General features: G+C 46.8%; 1 protein-coding gene across 1 annotated transcript; it reads right to left on the bottom strand.

Annotated features, from left to right (window-relative positions):
• Positions 1-13129: 13129 nt before the first annotated feature.
• On the bottom strand, positions 13130-14829 carry LOC134553038 (uncharacterized). The gene is made up of 2 exons (XM_063402261.1): positions 14744-14829; positions 13130-14359 (listed from the first exon to the last, which is right to left on the bottom strand). Exon 2 carries the CDS (start codon positions 14048-14050, stop codon positions 13421-13423), a length of 630 nt encoding a protein of 209 aa, XP_063258331.1. The 5' UTR covers positions 14051-14359; positions 14744-14829; the 3' UTR covers positions 13130-13420.
• Positions 14830-15174: the final 345 nt, after the last annotated feature.

Raw genomic sequence — 15174 nt, 5'->3', positions numbered from 1 at the left:
GGTTTTGGGCAGCAATAATGCCTCTATACCAAGTTCTTCTCCGTTGGGTTGTTTGTTGGCACATTGGAAAGAGGGGAACTTCGGTCAGGAATTACGAAAAGATAAGTTGATTGAATATTGTAATGTTCACTGGCCAAAATACGCTTTGCCTGAAAATCAGAGGTGGCCGAAAAACGGGTCTTTTGATGTGAAGGTTATTATGCAACTTAGATCGCTTTGTACACAAGATGGAAGGGTAGAACAATTACCATATATTGACTTATTTCTGTGCTTGCTTGAGAAACCGGTTTTGTGGCTTGACAAAATGAAAGCAATGAAGCTTGAGAATAATAAGTGTCTGGCTTGCATCCAAAATAAGCATTGTATGGAACATGCAGTTTTAAGTGAAATTTTAGGGGGAAAAAGAGATGAACTGGAATCGAAATTATTGGTATCTCCCATGGCTCCCAGAACCACCACGGCCCCCTCAACACCAAGTTCTACCCCGCTCACCCTGACCCCACCTGATTCTCTTACACCCCCCCTCGCTCGCGCCAGCACAATATGTTTCACCCCCACCTTTGTCTGCTGAAGGTAATTATCCTCCTCTGCCTGTGCCAGCCGCTCCTCCGCTTGCCCCTCCTCTGCCTGCTCAGAGAACCCCCCCTTCTCCACATACACCTGCTCAAAGCTATCCTGCTCCCCCGCCCACACCCGCTGAAAGAAGATATACTGATCTTCAAGTAGACAGTGAGCAAAGAAGAACTCAGCTTGCCTTTATTTTTCTGGGTCAGGCACAGAAAGATATTAGGAAAAAGCTACAGAAACTAGAAGGTGAAGAGTTAAGAAACTTGGATAAACTCCTAGAGGTTGCCTGGAAAGTTTATAATAACAGGGACAGAGAAATTATCAAGAAACAGGGGCAAAGCCTTTTGGCAGTCTTACAGAGACAGGGGCGGGGACGTGGTAGAGGTGGTCGTGGCGTTAATAGGGGTGGCTTTGGCAGAGGTTCTGGGCATGGTAGATTAGGTCTGAATCAGTGTGCATATTGTCGGATGGAGGGACACTGGAAAAGGGAGTGTCCAAACCGGTTTAGCCAGAATGGTCAGCCTCAGTTAGACAGTATGTTTAATCAAAGTAGTGAGCATCAGCTGGATGGTGTAGCCAGGGTCATGGTTTTACATGAGAGAGAGCCAGAATCAAGGGAGCCCATGGTGACTTTGCATTTAGAAGGAAAAGACGTAGATTTTCTCATTGACACGGGGGCCACGCATTCTGTACTAAATTATCTTGAGGGGCAAATCGGGAACAAGTCAGCAGCAGTCATTGGAGCCACAGGGAAGGAGGAGGTACGGCCATTCTTGCAACCCCTAGAACTGAGCTTTGAAGATAAGATCTTGACCCATGAATTCTTATACATGCCAGACTGCCCAACTCCGCTCTTAGGGCGCGATCTACTGGCAGCACTGGAGGCAGTAATTACTTTTGAGAATGGTGAACTCGTAATGAAAATTCCGGAGTCTAAGACAGGAAAGATTTTGATGATAAAAGAAAAACCAATTTCTAATATTCCTAAAGAAGTAGAAGATGCAGTAATTCCCTCTGTCTGGGAAACAGATGTACCTAGAAAATCTAAATTGGCACAACCGGTACATGTAGAGTTAAAAGAAGGAGCAAAGGCTGTACGAATCAAACAATACCCTATAAAACCAGAAGCACGACAGGGAATAGCAAAGACCATTGATAAATTTTTAAAATATCGAATTCTAGAGGAATGTAAATCGGAATACAACACCCCAATTTTCCCAGTGAAGAAACCCAATAGTGAGTATAGACTTGTACAAGATTTAAGAGGTATAAATGAAATAACAAAAGACATTCATCCAGTGGTTGCCAATCCCTATACATTGTTAGCATCCGTAAAAGAGATATATAAATGGTTTACTGTAATTGACTTAAAAGATGCTTTCTTCTGTATACCCCTTGACCAAGAAAGTAGGAAACTATTTGCCTTTGAGTGGGAACATCCAGAAAGTGGAAGAAAAACTCAGCTCACCTGGACTCGATTACCGATGGGATACAAGGGGTCCCCCACTCTCTTTGGAAGTCAACTGGCAAAAGAACTGGAAATCTGGACTAGAGAAAGGCAAGTACCAAGAGACCAATATTTATTACTCCAGTATGTAGATGACATTTTGATTGCAACAGAGGAAGAAATGACCTGCATAAAGGTAACCATTGAGATCTTAAATTCATTAGGAATGGGAAGGTATAAAGTATCCAGAGAAAAAGCACAAATTGCCCAACAGACTGTGATTTACCTGGGATGTGAAATCTCACAAGGGCAGAGAAAACTGGGTACTAATCGTATTCAAGCTATCTGTGCTATTCCAGAGCCCCAGAATCTACACGAGCTGCGGATCTTCCTCGGAATGACAAAGTGGTGTCGCCTGTGGATCATGGACTATGGACTGATTGCAAAACCCTTGTACGAGGCTCAGAAGACGCAGCCGTTCACCTGGGGCAAACCACAGAAAGAGGCCTTCCAGAAATTAAAGGAAGCACTGACAACTGCTCCTGCTTTGGGGTTACCTGATCTGTCTAAAGACTTTCAGCTGTACGTGCATGAAAGGCAGCGACTGGCACTGGGAGTCCTGACCCAACGACTGGGAAGCTGGAAAAGGCCGGTAGGTTACTTTTCCAAACAACTCGACAACGTAAGTGCCGGATAGCCTTCATGTCTGCGGGCAGTAGCAGCTACCGTGCTGCTGATACAGGAAGCCAGGAAGCTCACAATGGGAAGACACATAGATGTCTATGTGCCACACATGGTAACTACAGTCCTGGAACAAAAGGGGGGCCATTAGCTCTCTCCAAGCCGAATGATGAAGTTTCAGGTAACCCTGGCTGAGCAGGATGATGTTGCACTAAAAACAACTAACCTCTTGAATCCAGCTCTATTTCTAGGTGCCACAGCTGAAGAAGGTCCATTAGAGCATGACTGTCTAGAAGTCATCGAGCACACTTATTCAGCAAGAACAGATCTGAAGGATGTCCCCCTAGAGCAACCAGAGTGGGAACTCTTTACAGATAGAAGCAGCTTCATAGAGAACGGAGCCAGATACGCGGAATATGCGGTAACTACAATTGATGTAGTAATAGAAGCAAAATCACTACCACCTAACACGTCTGCACAAAGGGCAGAACTAATCGCATTAACCAGAGCACTCGAGCTGAGTGAAGGGAAGACAGTGAATATTTGGACTGATTCCAAATATGCCTTTGGAGTAGTGCATGTACACAGAGCTTTATGGAAAGAAAGAGGACTGCTGTCCTCCCAAAGGACAAATATTAAACATCAAGATGCAGTCCTACAATTGATAGATGCAGTACAAAAACCTGAACAAGTAGCAATCATGCACTGCAAGGCACATCAATCAGGCAACTCCAAAATTTGTGAAGGAAATCGAAAAGCAGATTGGGCAGCCCGTCAGGTAGCGCGAGAGGTGCAGAAAACAATGGCGTTGATACCATCAAGACTTAATATCTCTCAATTTAATTTGCCTCCGAAGCCAAACTATACAATCGAAGATGACAGACTAGCACAACTGCTGAAGGCACAGAAGAACGCAGAAGGGTGGTATGTAACCGCACAAGGGCAAATAGTGGTACCTCCTTTGGTAATGAGAGAAATTTTACAGGTAAAACATAAGGAGTGTCACTGGGGTGCAGAGGCGTTGGTAAAGTGGCTAAGACAATACCTAATCTCAGTACAGATGCAAACAATGGCCAAGTCAGTAATGTCTAAATGTGAAATCTGTCTGAAAAACAATCCCGTAGCTAGACGACAGGCACAGTTAGGCAGAATTCGGATAGGAATAGAACCAGGAGACTATTAGCAAGTGGATTTTGCAGAACTGCCAAAAACTCGGAGATACAAATACCTGTTAGTAGAGGTTGACACGTTTTCTAGATGGCCAGAAGCCCTTCCCTGTCGCACAAACCAAGCAAAGGAAACAGTTAAGTAGTTATTACAGGAGATCACTCCCAGGTTTGGGGTGCCCCTAAGGATATCATCAGACAGAGGCCCACACTTCATAGCCACGGTGGTACAAGAGGTAAGCAAGTTATTGGGATTATCTTGGGACCTCCACACACCATGGAGACCCCAGTCAAGTGAGCAAGTAGAAAGAATGAACCAGACACTGAAGAGGCAGATCAGTAAAATATGCCAGGAAGCCAAACTGCAGTGGCCACAGGCTTTGCCGATCGCATTGCTGAGGGTTCAGATAAAGCCTAGGAGTGAGATGTCAGTTAGTCCTTATGAAATATTGTATGGGAAACCATATGAATCTCCTAACCCCAATCCAAATGTTCATGTCACAGGGAAACAAGATGTGTATAATTATGTTCTGTCCCTCGGGAAAACTCTAGCTCGGCTCCGAAGTATTCTCGTGTGGAACAGACCACTGGCCCTGGAGAATCCAGTCCACAATATCGAACCAGGAGATGAGGTATACATCAAAACCTGGAACGAAGAACCACTAAAAGAGAAGTAGACTGGTCCCCATCAGGTACTACTAACCACCTTTACAGCAGTCAAAGTGGCTGGAGTAGAACCCTGGATACACTACACACGTGTGAAGAAGGTCCCTCGTGGAGTCCAGTCGTAGGCTGTAGAAACTTTTGGACCAACAAAGCTGAGGCTGAAACGTCTGTAACTGTTCAAATAGTATTAGTAACTGTGCTCATGCTCTTCCTGTGGGTAATGTTAATTTCATAGATACTAATGTCACCAGTAGGGATTGCTGTTACTTTGGGATATGAGATACAGAAGGGTCAACTAACAACTCTTCATTCTAGAATGAAGAGAGAGATACAGGCAAAACCACAAGTAATAGAAATTTCTAATGAAATTCGGGCTGAGAATGTAATGATTAGATTGGTCAGAGACTTTGCCAAAATGCATAATACCAGCAGAATAACGGCCTGCCTGCCAATACCAAAGGCAGCAGAGGACCCAGTAAGCTGGGAAATAATAACATCAAAATTACCTGAAATAAGAAAGAACAAAACAATTAACTGTAAACAAGTACTAGAGTCAAGGGTGGTAGTCAGAGAATACTGGAAGATAACAGAGGATTCCTATATGCAACCCATGAGAAAGTCAGAGTGCATTCTTAGTAATGGCAAATTGGGACAAATCATAGAGTGGTAGGTTAAAGACCAAGACCTTGCAAAATAGCAATGTTAGTTTCTACGCTATCAAAAGATCAGGGACAACGCTACAGAAAGTGTTGTAGTGTGGAAATGTGAAGAGAAATATTAGAAAGGACTAGAACCTTGGGACAGTGCATGGTCTGTGAGCATCCTCCAGAAATTCCAATATATGGAAAGCACACCCTGGTGCATTAAATAGAAAGGCTCTGAAAATGAGACAGATCCCACAGTGACAAATACTGATACTAGCAGTCAGAAAGAGGCAAATAAGGTAAGTTGGTGGGTATGTAAGAAAATTTATGATTGCACCTCTGACAATCTAGAAATGAAACAGTGGTCACCATTAGCAATAGCCTTACAAATTGGTTGTGCCTGCAGGAAAATTAAACACAAACAAGGCAAAATAGATTCTAAGATTATAGTAAGATGTAGCAAGAGTACAATTCGAAGTCCAGGACCATTTGTATGGGCAATGAGTGATGGCACATAGACAACACACTTGCCTATAGACGGGGAAGTAAGAAAAATCACCCTGGGCCTTCCCACTTTATGTCCAATTTAGAAGAAATCCCCATTTAACAAGAGCAGTGAAGCCTTGCAAATAAAAGCAAAGCGAGACGTCTCAGAAGACAAGAACCCAGATGACACTTGGAAGGAACCCTCTAGTAGAGTAAAGATTGGGTGGGCCCTAAAATCCTTGTTTAGTCCCATTGCAAATTATCGAAATAGAGAAATGCTATATAGACTCACAGGTCAGGTAGACAGATTAGCAAGAATCACACGAGAAAGATTTAGGGAACTCAATGTGCAATTACAAGCCACCACCAAAATGACCCTGCAAAATTGTTTGGCTTTAGATATGTTACTTTTGAAAGAACACAGAGTGTGTAGATATTTAAAGGGACAAATCAACCATTGCTGCATCCACATCCCAAATGTAACTGCAGATGTAGAACATGACATCAGTCAGTTAAAACAAATAGAGCATGAAGCACAAAAAGAAAAAAAGGATTTAGCTACTAGCTGGTTGAGTAAAATCTTTGAAGGATTAAGATAGAATGTGAGTTCATAGATAAAGTCTATCCTTGAAAATCTGATAATTTTACTGATTATATTTTTAGTAATTTGGTTAGTTTACAGAATCCTGAAGAGAGAGATACAGAAAAAGGCATCTTAGAACAAGACCATAATAAAGGCATTAGCACGGAACCCAGCACCTTCAATCCGCAACAACATCCCGGACAAAGCCTATGACAACAGAAGATTTGAAGATGAACATCCAGTATGAACTCTGAAGCCTAACAGACTGTATTAAGTGAAAGCATTTACACTTAGTATATTAGAGTGAAAATACTTTCAAAGGAGAGAATGTTGGTGGAAGGTTAAAAAATATAATTTCTGGGTTGAGATATGTGTAAGGGGAGGAAAGTAGAGAACGTACAACTGGAACTTGACGCAGCTAGCTGGGAACAAGCGTCAGCTTTTGTAAACAGCTCCATGCTATTGTTTTAACCAAATCAAGTGTGGATCAGGGTAGAAGCGTAGGTATGATTTAAGATAGTAACTAAGGAATAGAATAATCAGTATCTAGGGGTGGGGGTTAGTTAACATGTGTATAATTTAAACTATAAAAATCACGAATCAACTCTGTATCCTTCGGACATCAGATTTGAGTGTATTATCACCCCGGTGTCCCGCGCGCTGGAATAAAGAACCGCATATGATCGCCTCTGTGTGGTTATATGTTTTCCTACGCTAACATCACCAACACCCTGCCCCTGGGGAAGGGAAAGGAACAGGCTCCCAGACTGGCCCTGAACAGAGCTCAGACGATCAACAAGTCCAGTTCATGGCTGGCAAACCCTTCCCATGTACAACCCTCAGCCACCACAGGTCTATTAGAGAGAGTTCCGACAGCATTTAGGAACCCAACTCTGATTTCCAGAGCACAAACTTGGGCCACTGACCCCTTTCTCCACAGGCTGTGCCTCAGGGCTACAGCTCCTCTGAGCTGCTGGAGGACTCTTGTCCTTGAGCTGCTGCACAGCCATGCCAGACACGAGGGGAATGTGATGCTTGGGGTTTTTTGGTGCTTTCCTGCGGGATTTTAGCACCCCAAGCCCCATTTCACATGTGCCCATTTTTTAATTATACATTAACTATGGCTTTAACTGATTTCTATTTTTTCATATTTGTTATGCTTCTCCTCAATTTTACTTAATTTCCAGGGATTCTTAAAGATGTTTGGGGGGTTTTCTTGGTTTTGCCACCTTTTAGTGCACAATCTGCCTTTTCCACCCTCCACTGTTTAAATGTAACAAAAATACAGCCTTGAATATTTCCTACTTACTCACATTTATTCCATTTTTGTCAGCTTTGTTGAAATTTCGAGGAGGTTTTCAGGCTTTTTTGGGTCGTTTTGGGTCCCCGCCCAGGCCATCCCTGAGGGGAGTTTGTCTGAGGCGGAGCCGCTCCCGCCCCGCCCCCGCCCAGCCCGTCCCTGAGGGCCTTTTCCCCGCCCGCGCTTTGGGCAGGAGCCGCCGCCATTGCCAATCCCTGAGGGGGCTCTGCTGAGGCGGGAGCTTCTCCGGCCCGCCCCTCGCCCATCGCTCCCGCCCCTGCCCTGCCTCGCTCCCACTGGGGCCTTGTGACTCTGAATTTTCCCCAGCTGCCCCAGTCTGGACTGGTTTATGCTGGTTTATGCTCCGGCATCCCTAGGTAGCCGAGCTCCTGCGCCCTCCACCCCTCAGAGCGTAAAATTCACTTTGCTAGAGGTTCGTGTCCACAAAGCAGACAGAGGAGTCCTGTACAAGTCCCTTGATCCGAAGCAAGGGGCAGCATCCATCAGGCGTGAGTCCAACGAGGTGTCTCTCAATTAGCTGGAGTAAGTTGTTGGAGTCCAGGGCATCCCTCTGGTCATGGGCCTGAGACCTGGGCAGGAGGTATTAGAGACTGAACAGGGGGTCTGGGATCTGTACAAGGGGGGTCAGACAGCGTCACACAGAGCCCACTGCTTTTGATCCCTGTCCATGGTAGAGAATGTCCACATTGTACAAAGAATTACAAGCCAAGAGAGTTTGAAATAAGTAGTAGTTAGCTTATCACAGAGTTTAAATGTATAATTTAGGATTTTTAGCATATGGGCTTGAAGAGACAAGATGAAGGAATTGGGGAGTGGTCTTGTCCTCCTTGTTCTTGTCCTCGTCTCCCATTTGCTCTTGAGTTGGATCACAAGGATTGATTTAGAGTTGAAATGACATGTTAACATAGGTAGTAAGTATTGTTAAAATTTTGTAAATAAAAAATACGTTGTGGACCAGTGAAATGGTAGGATCAGTGAAACCGTACAGAAGGTCTGGGACCCTCAGATCCGGCCAGTCCGCCGCGTCCTCTGCTCTGCTGGGGACGCCTTGCAGAGCTGAGAAAGAACTAAGAGATAATGAAAGAATAAACAACCTTGGAAACACGGACTGGCAGACTGTGTTTGTCTTCTCTGGCTCTGGCGCTGGACCTTTCAGGCAAGAAAAGCTCAAAAACCCTACATAGCTCAGGGAACAGCAACCCCAAGGTGAATCTCAGGGGAAAGAAACCCTGAGAGCAAGTAGCCTTCTTTTCTCCTCATTCCCTTTCTCCTTTGGCTGAGGTACTTGGATGGTACTCGGGACTTCCCAATCTGCCTATCCATGTCCCCCCATTCTATGTGCCCTCTGTAAGCCACATGATCTGTTATCATTGCAATTAGCTGAATCAATTAATTTATTTTTGAAAGCTTTACTTATTGACATGGACTTGTTCTCAGGGAAGAAAAACTAAGACTTAATAGGGTTTTGAATATTAACTTCTGTGCCAGTTTTGCATTAATTGACATTTGGTGAGGAAGGAAGAAGCCACCCACAGAATTGATTTTTCTAAGAGAAACTGCTGACTGTTTCCTCCATCCCTGGCAAAACCAATCAATAGCTAATTTTGAATATTGCTTCCTTGTTAAACCACTAGAAAGCTGAACACACTTCTATGACCACACATGTCAAAAAATGAACAAACCCCAGGAAAACTCTCTTTTTCTGGCCTGCAAACAGGTAAGAGGTGGGCCCCTGCCAATGGGCCAGGCCTCTTCCCAGGGAGCCCGCCAGGCCCCTACCAGGCCGGGCCCTAGTGGCTGCCAGGCAGAGAGAGGGGAGGCCAAGGGGCCCTGTCCTGGTCAGTCTGGGCCCCAGCAGCTGTTAACATCTGGCTGCTGGGCCAGTTCCCTCCTCTCGCAGCGCAATCATGCTGCCCCATGCCTGAAATTAAACGCAGTACGGGCCTGAGACCAGCTGTCAGAGCGGCTGCTGCTGTTCTGGCCTGGGGCCCCAAGATCCTGCCACAGCCCCCAGGAGAGCCTAAATCTATCACTGTTACTGCTTCAACCATCATGACCATCTGCAGGCCTTGGGCAAGATATTAACTCTTTCATTGCACAGATTAAACTTGCAGGACATTGATCCTCTCTCAGGTGAGAGAAAAGGACAGAGTGAAAACGTGTAGAGAAACAACAGAAGACACCAAGGTCAGTGAAAGAGAAGTCAAATCCCAGATGGGAGTGGTATGAGAAGATGCCTTAGTCTTAGGCTGAAATTCTTTTATAAATCCGTGGTGATGGACTTGATACACTAGAATATCCCTTTAATTCATGAACAAACTATATCGAGATGGAGTGTTCAAATTGCAGACATGAGCAAAGGCATTTGTGCTGAATCAAGTAGATGTTGAAGTGGCTGTGATCTCATGAGAAGCTTGAACAGAAATAGAGATGAGAGTGATAAAGACCCTTTACCCCCAGGAAAAGAAGAAAACCTCTGTTCCCAAAAATGAAGATGATCTCAGAGATAGATGAATGGAACCTTTGCTTTTAAACAGCTCGTCCTTAAAATAGTACCCCATGAGTTTAACATGGCCCGTGAATGCACCTGTGGGAAAGCTGCACGAGATGAGAGGGACTTCACAATTGCAGATTCCCAGGCAACTGCTGTTTGTGAGAATTGAAGTCAAGAGAGAACTGTTTTCTTGTGGAGAAGTCTCCATGACATGGCAAAAGAAACTCCTCTCCCTAAGAGAAGCAATGAAAGACTATTTTAGAAGTAGTGAACTGTTGGGAAAGATGAAAGTTTCACAGATATGTAGGTTTAGCAGAAGGCTCTCTAAATGTGGAACCTGAAAACAAAATAGAGATGAAAGCAAGTTTTTGATATAGAAGAATAAAAGATGTCTAAAGTAAGAATTGCTGAGCCAGTTGTTACTGGACAACTAAGAAAGCAAAGGTTGAGTTGGAAAGAGGTTTAATGGCTAGAGCAAAAGATATGTTGACAACAAACAAAAAAATGTTTTTACAAGCAGAAATTTATCTTAAGAAAAGCAAAAGATACCACAGGCAAACAAAAAAGATGTTTTTACCAAACACAAACAAATTCTAAGAATTTTCTACTGCCTGAAAACAGAAAAACAACCTTAAGCTTAAACTGTACCATAATATGGTAATATTAGTAGTTATGGTAGGCCATAGATAAATGCAAAGGTATTGTGTATGATGCTGATTGGTTGTTATATATTAAGATGCTTACCAAAGAAAATTACATAATGCACTATAACCAGAACTAACGTGGCTTCAGGTGTGCCTATATGCTGTAGCTGGCAGCTTTAGGCTTGACTGTTACCCACGAATGCTGTAACCTTGTCTATGCAATAACCAGCATTTTGAAGAGCTGCCTGTTGTCCCACATCTCTCATTCAGGATCTAAACTGACTAAGTCCCAAGGTTTTATCTCTATACATTGTCAGTGGGAAAAAAAAGGTAGCTCTTGTGGGGGAAAGAGAAGTGTTATAAAGGTTTTATTCTGATTCTTTTTTTCTTTTCTTTTAGTTTTGTTAATAAAGTGTTCTTTATACCCTTCAAAGTTTTGAGGCTGCTTTGCTCTTTTCTTAATCCTATCTCACAGGAGAAAAAAAATTAAATCTAGTAAGTGCATTAGTGTTTAACCAACACAGCACCTATCGCTGTGCAGGCCTAGCCAGAAAACAGACTGGGGACACAGATCTGGGTGCAACAGAGCAGCAGGGCAGAAGCCCTGCCCCTTAGTTTATTTTGCCATTATATACCTGTGGCAAGGTGACCATGGATTGGAGAAGGGTATCCCCACCTCTCCTACCACATTGGTCCAGGAGGCTGTCATTCAACCTCCCCTTCTCTTGGAGAAGGAATTCATAACATTGCCAATATTTACAAAACATGGTCCTGTGTTTACAATTCACGAACGTGAGAAACTGCACATTTCTCCTTTAATATGAACGCTCAGCAAACCAGGAAAATTCATGGCAACAAGCACCCACCACAACTTCTCCACCCAGAGTGGACTTAAAGCTAATTAGAGCCTCCCAAATTCCTGTGTCACCTCCCCCAGACCCCCAGTGCCTCCCCAGACACCCCTCAAACCCTGCTGCACTGTTGGATGAGTGGCTCTATGTGTTTGGAGGTGGGGAGGGGGCTCGGGGGTTCCTGGGTGAATCCTAGGGGGACTTGGGATGGCTGCAGGACCAGGGAGTCTGAGGAGCTTGTGGGAGTAGGGAGAAATTTGGAATGGGGTGGATATGGTGGTGTTTGGGAGTCTGGGATTGGCAGCTCTACATGGTTGGAGCTCAGGAGGAGCTCTGAGGGGGATTCTGGGGGGGGGGTTTAGGGAAGGTTTTCGGGTTCTACAGGACTGAGAGGGCCTGGGTGTTTGGAAGTCCTGGAGGAATTTGGGCAGGGGTAGTTGGGGGTTTTGAGGGGCTGGGTGACAACTGGCTCTACTTATTTGGAGATGGAGAGGAGCTTCAGGAAGTCCAGTGGGAGATCTGGGAAGCTTTGGGGGTGCTAAATGGGCTGGGAGACCTTCAGGTGATCTGAGAGGGCTGGACGAAATTTGGAATAGGGGAGATACGGGAGGGCTGGGGTGGCTGGTGGGTGACTTGCTCTGTATCTTTGGAGGTGGGGAGGGGGCTGGGGAGGCTGATTTTGGGGCCCCTCCTGATTTTTGGAGGTCCTCCCCACCAAAGCCACACAGCTGAGGCCATTTTCTCCTCCCATATGGGCGGGGGCTTTAGAGGTCCCAGCTTCATAGGGTCCAAGGTCCCCTCCTGATTTTGGGGACCCCCTGATTTTGGGGTCCCCTCCCTAGGCCACACATCCAAGGAGGTTTTATCCTCAGAGCTGTTCCACTTCCCACTGTGAGGTGGGGCCCTTGGGAATGGTTGAGGCCTGGGGGAGGGGTACCCCCCTGCCCACCACTAGCTAGTGGTCTTCCACCTCCCTCCCACACCCTCATCCTCTATGGGTGGCACTCCACTGCCAAGGGGGATCTGTGAAGGATCCTAAGGGCTCTGTGGGGGGGATACGGGGAATGCTGGCCTTCCACCATCAGGTACATGGGGTCCTGAGGCACTCTTGGGGCAGGGCTAGGGGAATCTGGGAGTATCTGGAGGGGGCTGAGGGGGTCCTGGAGGGGTCTGGTAGGGGATATAGGGGGAGATATGGGCAGAATATGAAGGGATACAGGAAGCTGGGGGGTCCTGAGTGGGGATATGGGTGGAGAAATGGGGGGGGATACAGGGGGTACGGGGTCCTGGAGGGGAGATATGGGGGCAATATATGGCAAGCACAAGAGGACTTCGTCGGGGGGGGTTCAGGGAGTCCTGGAGGGGCTGGGAGGTGATATATGGAAGGCGTATGGGTGGTACAGAGTCCTGGGCAGGAGATACAGGAAGGTAGAAGGTCCTGGTTGCCTCTGGGGAGGTCCTGTGGGGTTTTGGGCAGGTTGCGGGAGAGATATGGGGGGGGGGACATGGGAGAGGCAAAATGCGCAGATGCAGTTTGGCCTGATTTGGAGGAAGCACAAGCAAGGCCTTAGGAGTAAACTCTTTATTGATGGAACAAGGGTTTGAGGTTTGCTATCTAGAAGCAAACCCTACAGCTCTCCTGCCACACCCCTTGCTTGCCTCAGACAAGTTTTGGATGCACTGATCTGTGCTGTGCTCCGGCCTGGGCAGGGGCCTTCGGACCCTCCAGAGGGACAGGCTGTTGGGAAAACTTTGGCTTCACAGAGGGGAGAGTGTTCTCAGCAGCACAGCTCTCCTCTCCGCCTTGGAATGTGGCTGGATTTGGGACAGGTCACTGAAAATTCTGTCTGCGTGTTGGTGCAAGCCCATGCTAAACAACCCACTCTAACATGGGCTGAACAATCTGATTTGCCATGGTCCTTATGTCCAAAGTGTTGTCTGAGGTTGCTGGATTCCTTTCTCTCACCAAGCTCCCCTTCACTATAGCAGGATGCTTAGGCTTCATGGTTTTGGCATAGCCTGTCCCTTCTGCATGGAGCTGTGGTCCTAAGGGAGACAACTTCAGTCTCATGCTCGCTTCTTGGCTTTGCTGTTTGGATGCTCCAGGGAATCCTGGCTGCATCTGTCTGTTGGAGACCTTACCTCTGGGAAGCTTCAGGATTTCAGTGTACTCGTAGCTGGAGTCTCCTTCAAACTGAGAAGCTATCATGGATTTCAAGAGGCAGTTAACATTCTTAACTACTTGAATGGTGAGATTGTCAAGGGCAGCCTGTATACGAGCCTTGTCTGAGCAGGCTGTGTCAGCTTCTTTGGATTTGTCTGCTTGGATGGCTCCTCCATCAACAGGCTTCTCCTTCCACTGGGCTGCCCTCCCTGGCTCAAAAGCTTTGGACTCCAGATGATTCCCCAAGATCTCCAACACCACAGCTAGAAGCTCCTTGGCCACCATTTCTATTTCCTGACGGTGGTCTAGAGGTGTCCCTGCAGGCTGTGTTCTCATGCACCTGCTGAAAGCACTTCCTCTGATCCTCTGAGCACTGTTCCTTAAAAAGGTGACACGCAAGTGTCGAGGAACCTTCAGCCTTGCAAACACTTTGTACACAATGGCCTCAACCACCTCTTGGAGCTTCTGGGCTTCTGCTGCAGTCAGCTGCTCAAAGACAGCATTCAAGAAACCAGCAGTGTTGTTTGGCTTCCTCTGGGAGTCAGCAGCAACACCCAGCTTGGCTCTGGAGTAGGTTTGGCCCTTGTCCAAAGCTATTTTCCCTCTTCTCAATCTCCCTGATTTCAGGGAGGTCTCTTTGCTTTCCTGTGGATGTGAACAAGAAGGTTTCTGAGGCTGCGGCTGCCCCTCTGCCCAGCAGGAAGTGTCAGTGGTTCCCAGCAGTTTGGGAATATCCTACAATTTTGCCCGGGATGGCAGAAGCCCCTCCTGAATAGTGACACCAGGTTGAAGCTCATGTTGCTCAGCCCGTGCATGCTGAGGCTTCCCACGGGCCCAGGCCATGAGGGCAGGAGAGAAGGGCTTCCCTCAGCACTGCGTGTGCCTGCCCATGGCCCTGCTGCCCGTGCCCAGCTCAGCACCCTGCGCTGGCTCAGCTCCCGCCTGCAGAGTCCTTTGCCCGCCACAGCGCCCGGCCCAGCAGCACAGCCCTGCACAGTCCTGTGCCCCTGAACACAACGCTTTGCCTACCTCTTGCTGCCTCAAGATCTTCTCTATCTGCAGCTTGATCCTGGTTAGGTAGTGCCTGTACTCGTTGAACTCCTTTGGAGTGCAAAGCACCTAGGGAGGGACGAGGGCAGAATGCCCCAAGCCCTGTCAAGCCGTGCAGACAGCCTTCCCCAAAATAGCCTGACCCCAGTGGGAGGGGAGCTGCCCCCAAGGCCTCCCCCTTTACCCTGGTGTGGGAGCCACTGATACTCCCCCAGCCAGGGCTGAACAGCAGTGTGGGGGTGGCTGAGAAGGGCAGCACTGGGGTTTGCCAGGGGGATGTTGGTGCTGCTTCTGCTCCCAGGGACACCAGCGCACGGCCCTGCCCTCTGACAACAGCAGGCGGCTGCAGCAAGGGCTGTGGGAGCCCTGCTTGAAGAGGGCTGCTCTTGATCAGCCCAACACCCAAACCT

The sequence above is a fragment of the Prinia subflava genome, chromosome 8 (genome assembly GCF_021018805.1).
Source record: "Prinia subflava isolate CZ2003 ecotype Zambia chromosome 8, Cam_Psub_1.2, whole genome shotgun sequence".
NCBI lineage: Eukaryota > Metazoa > Chordata > Aves > Passeriformes > Cisticolidae > Prinia > Prinia subflava.
This window is presented reverse-complemented; position numbering and strand designations above follow the sequence as displayed.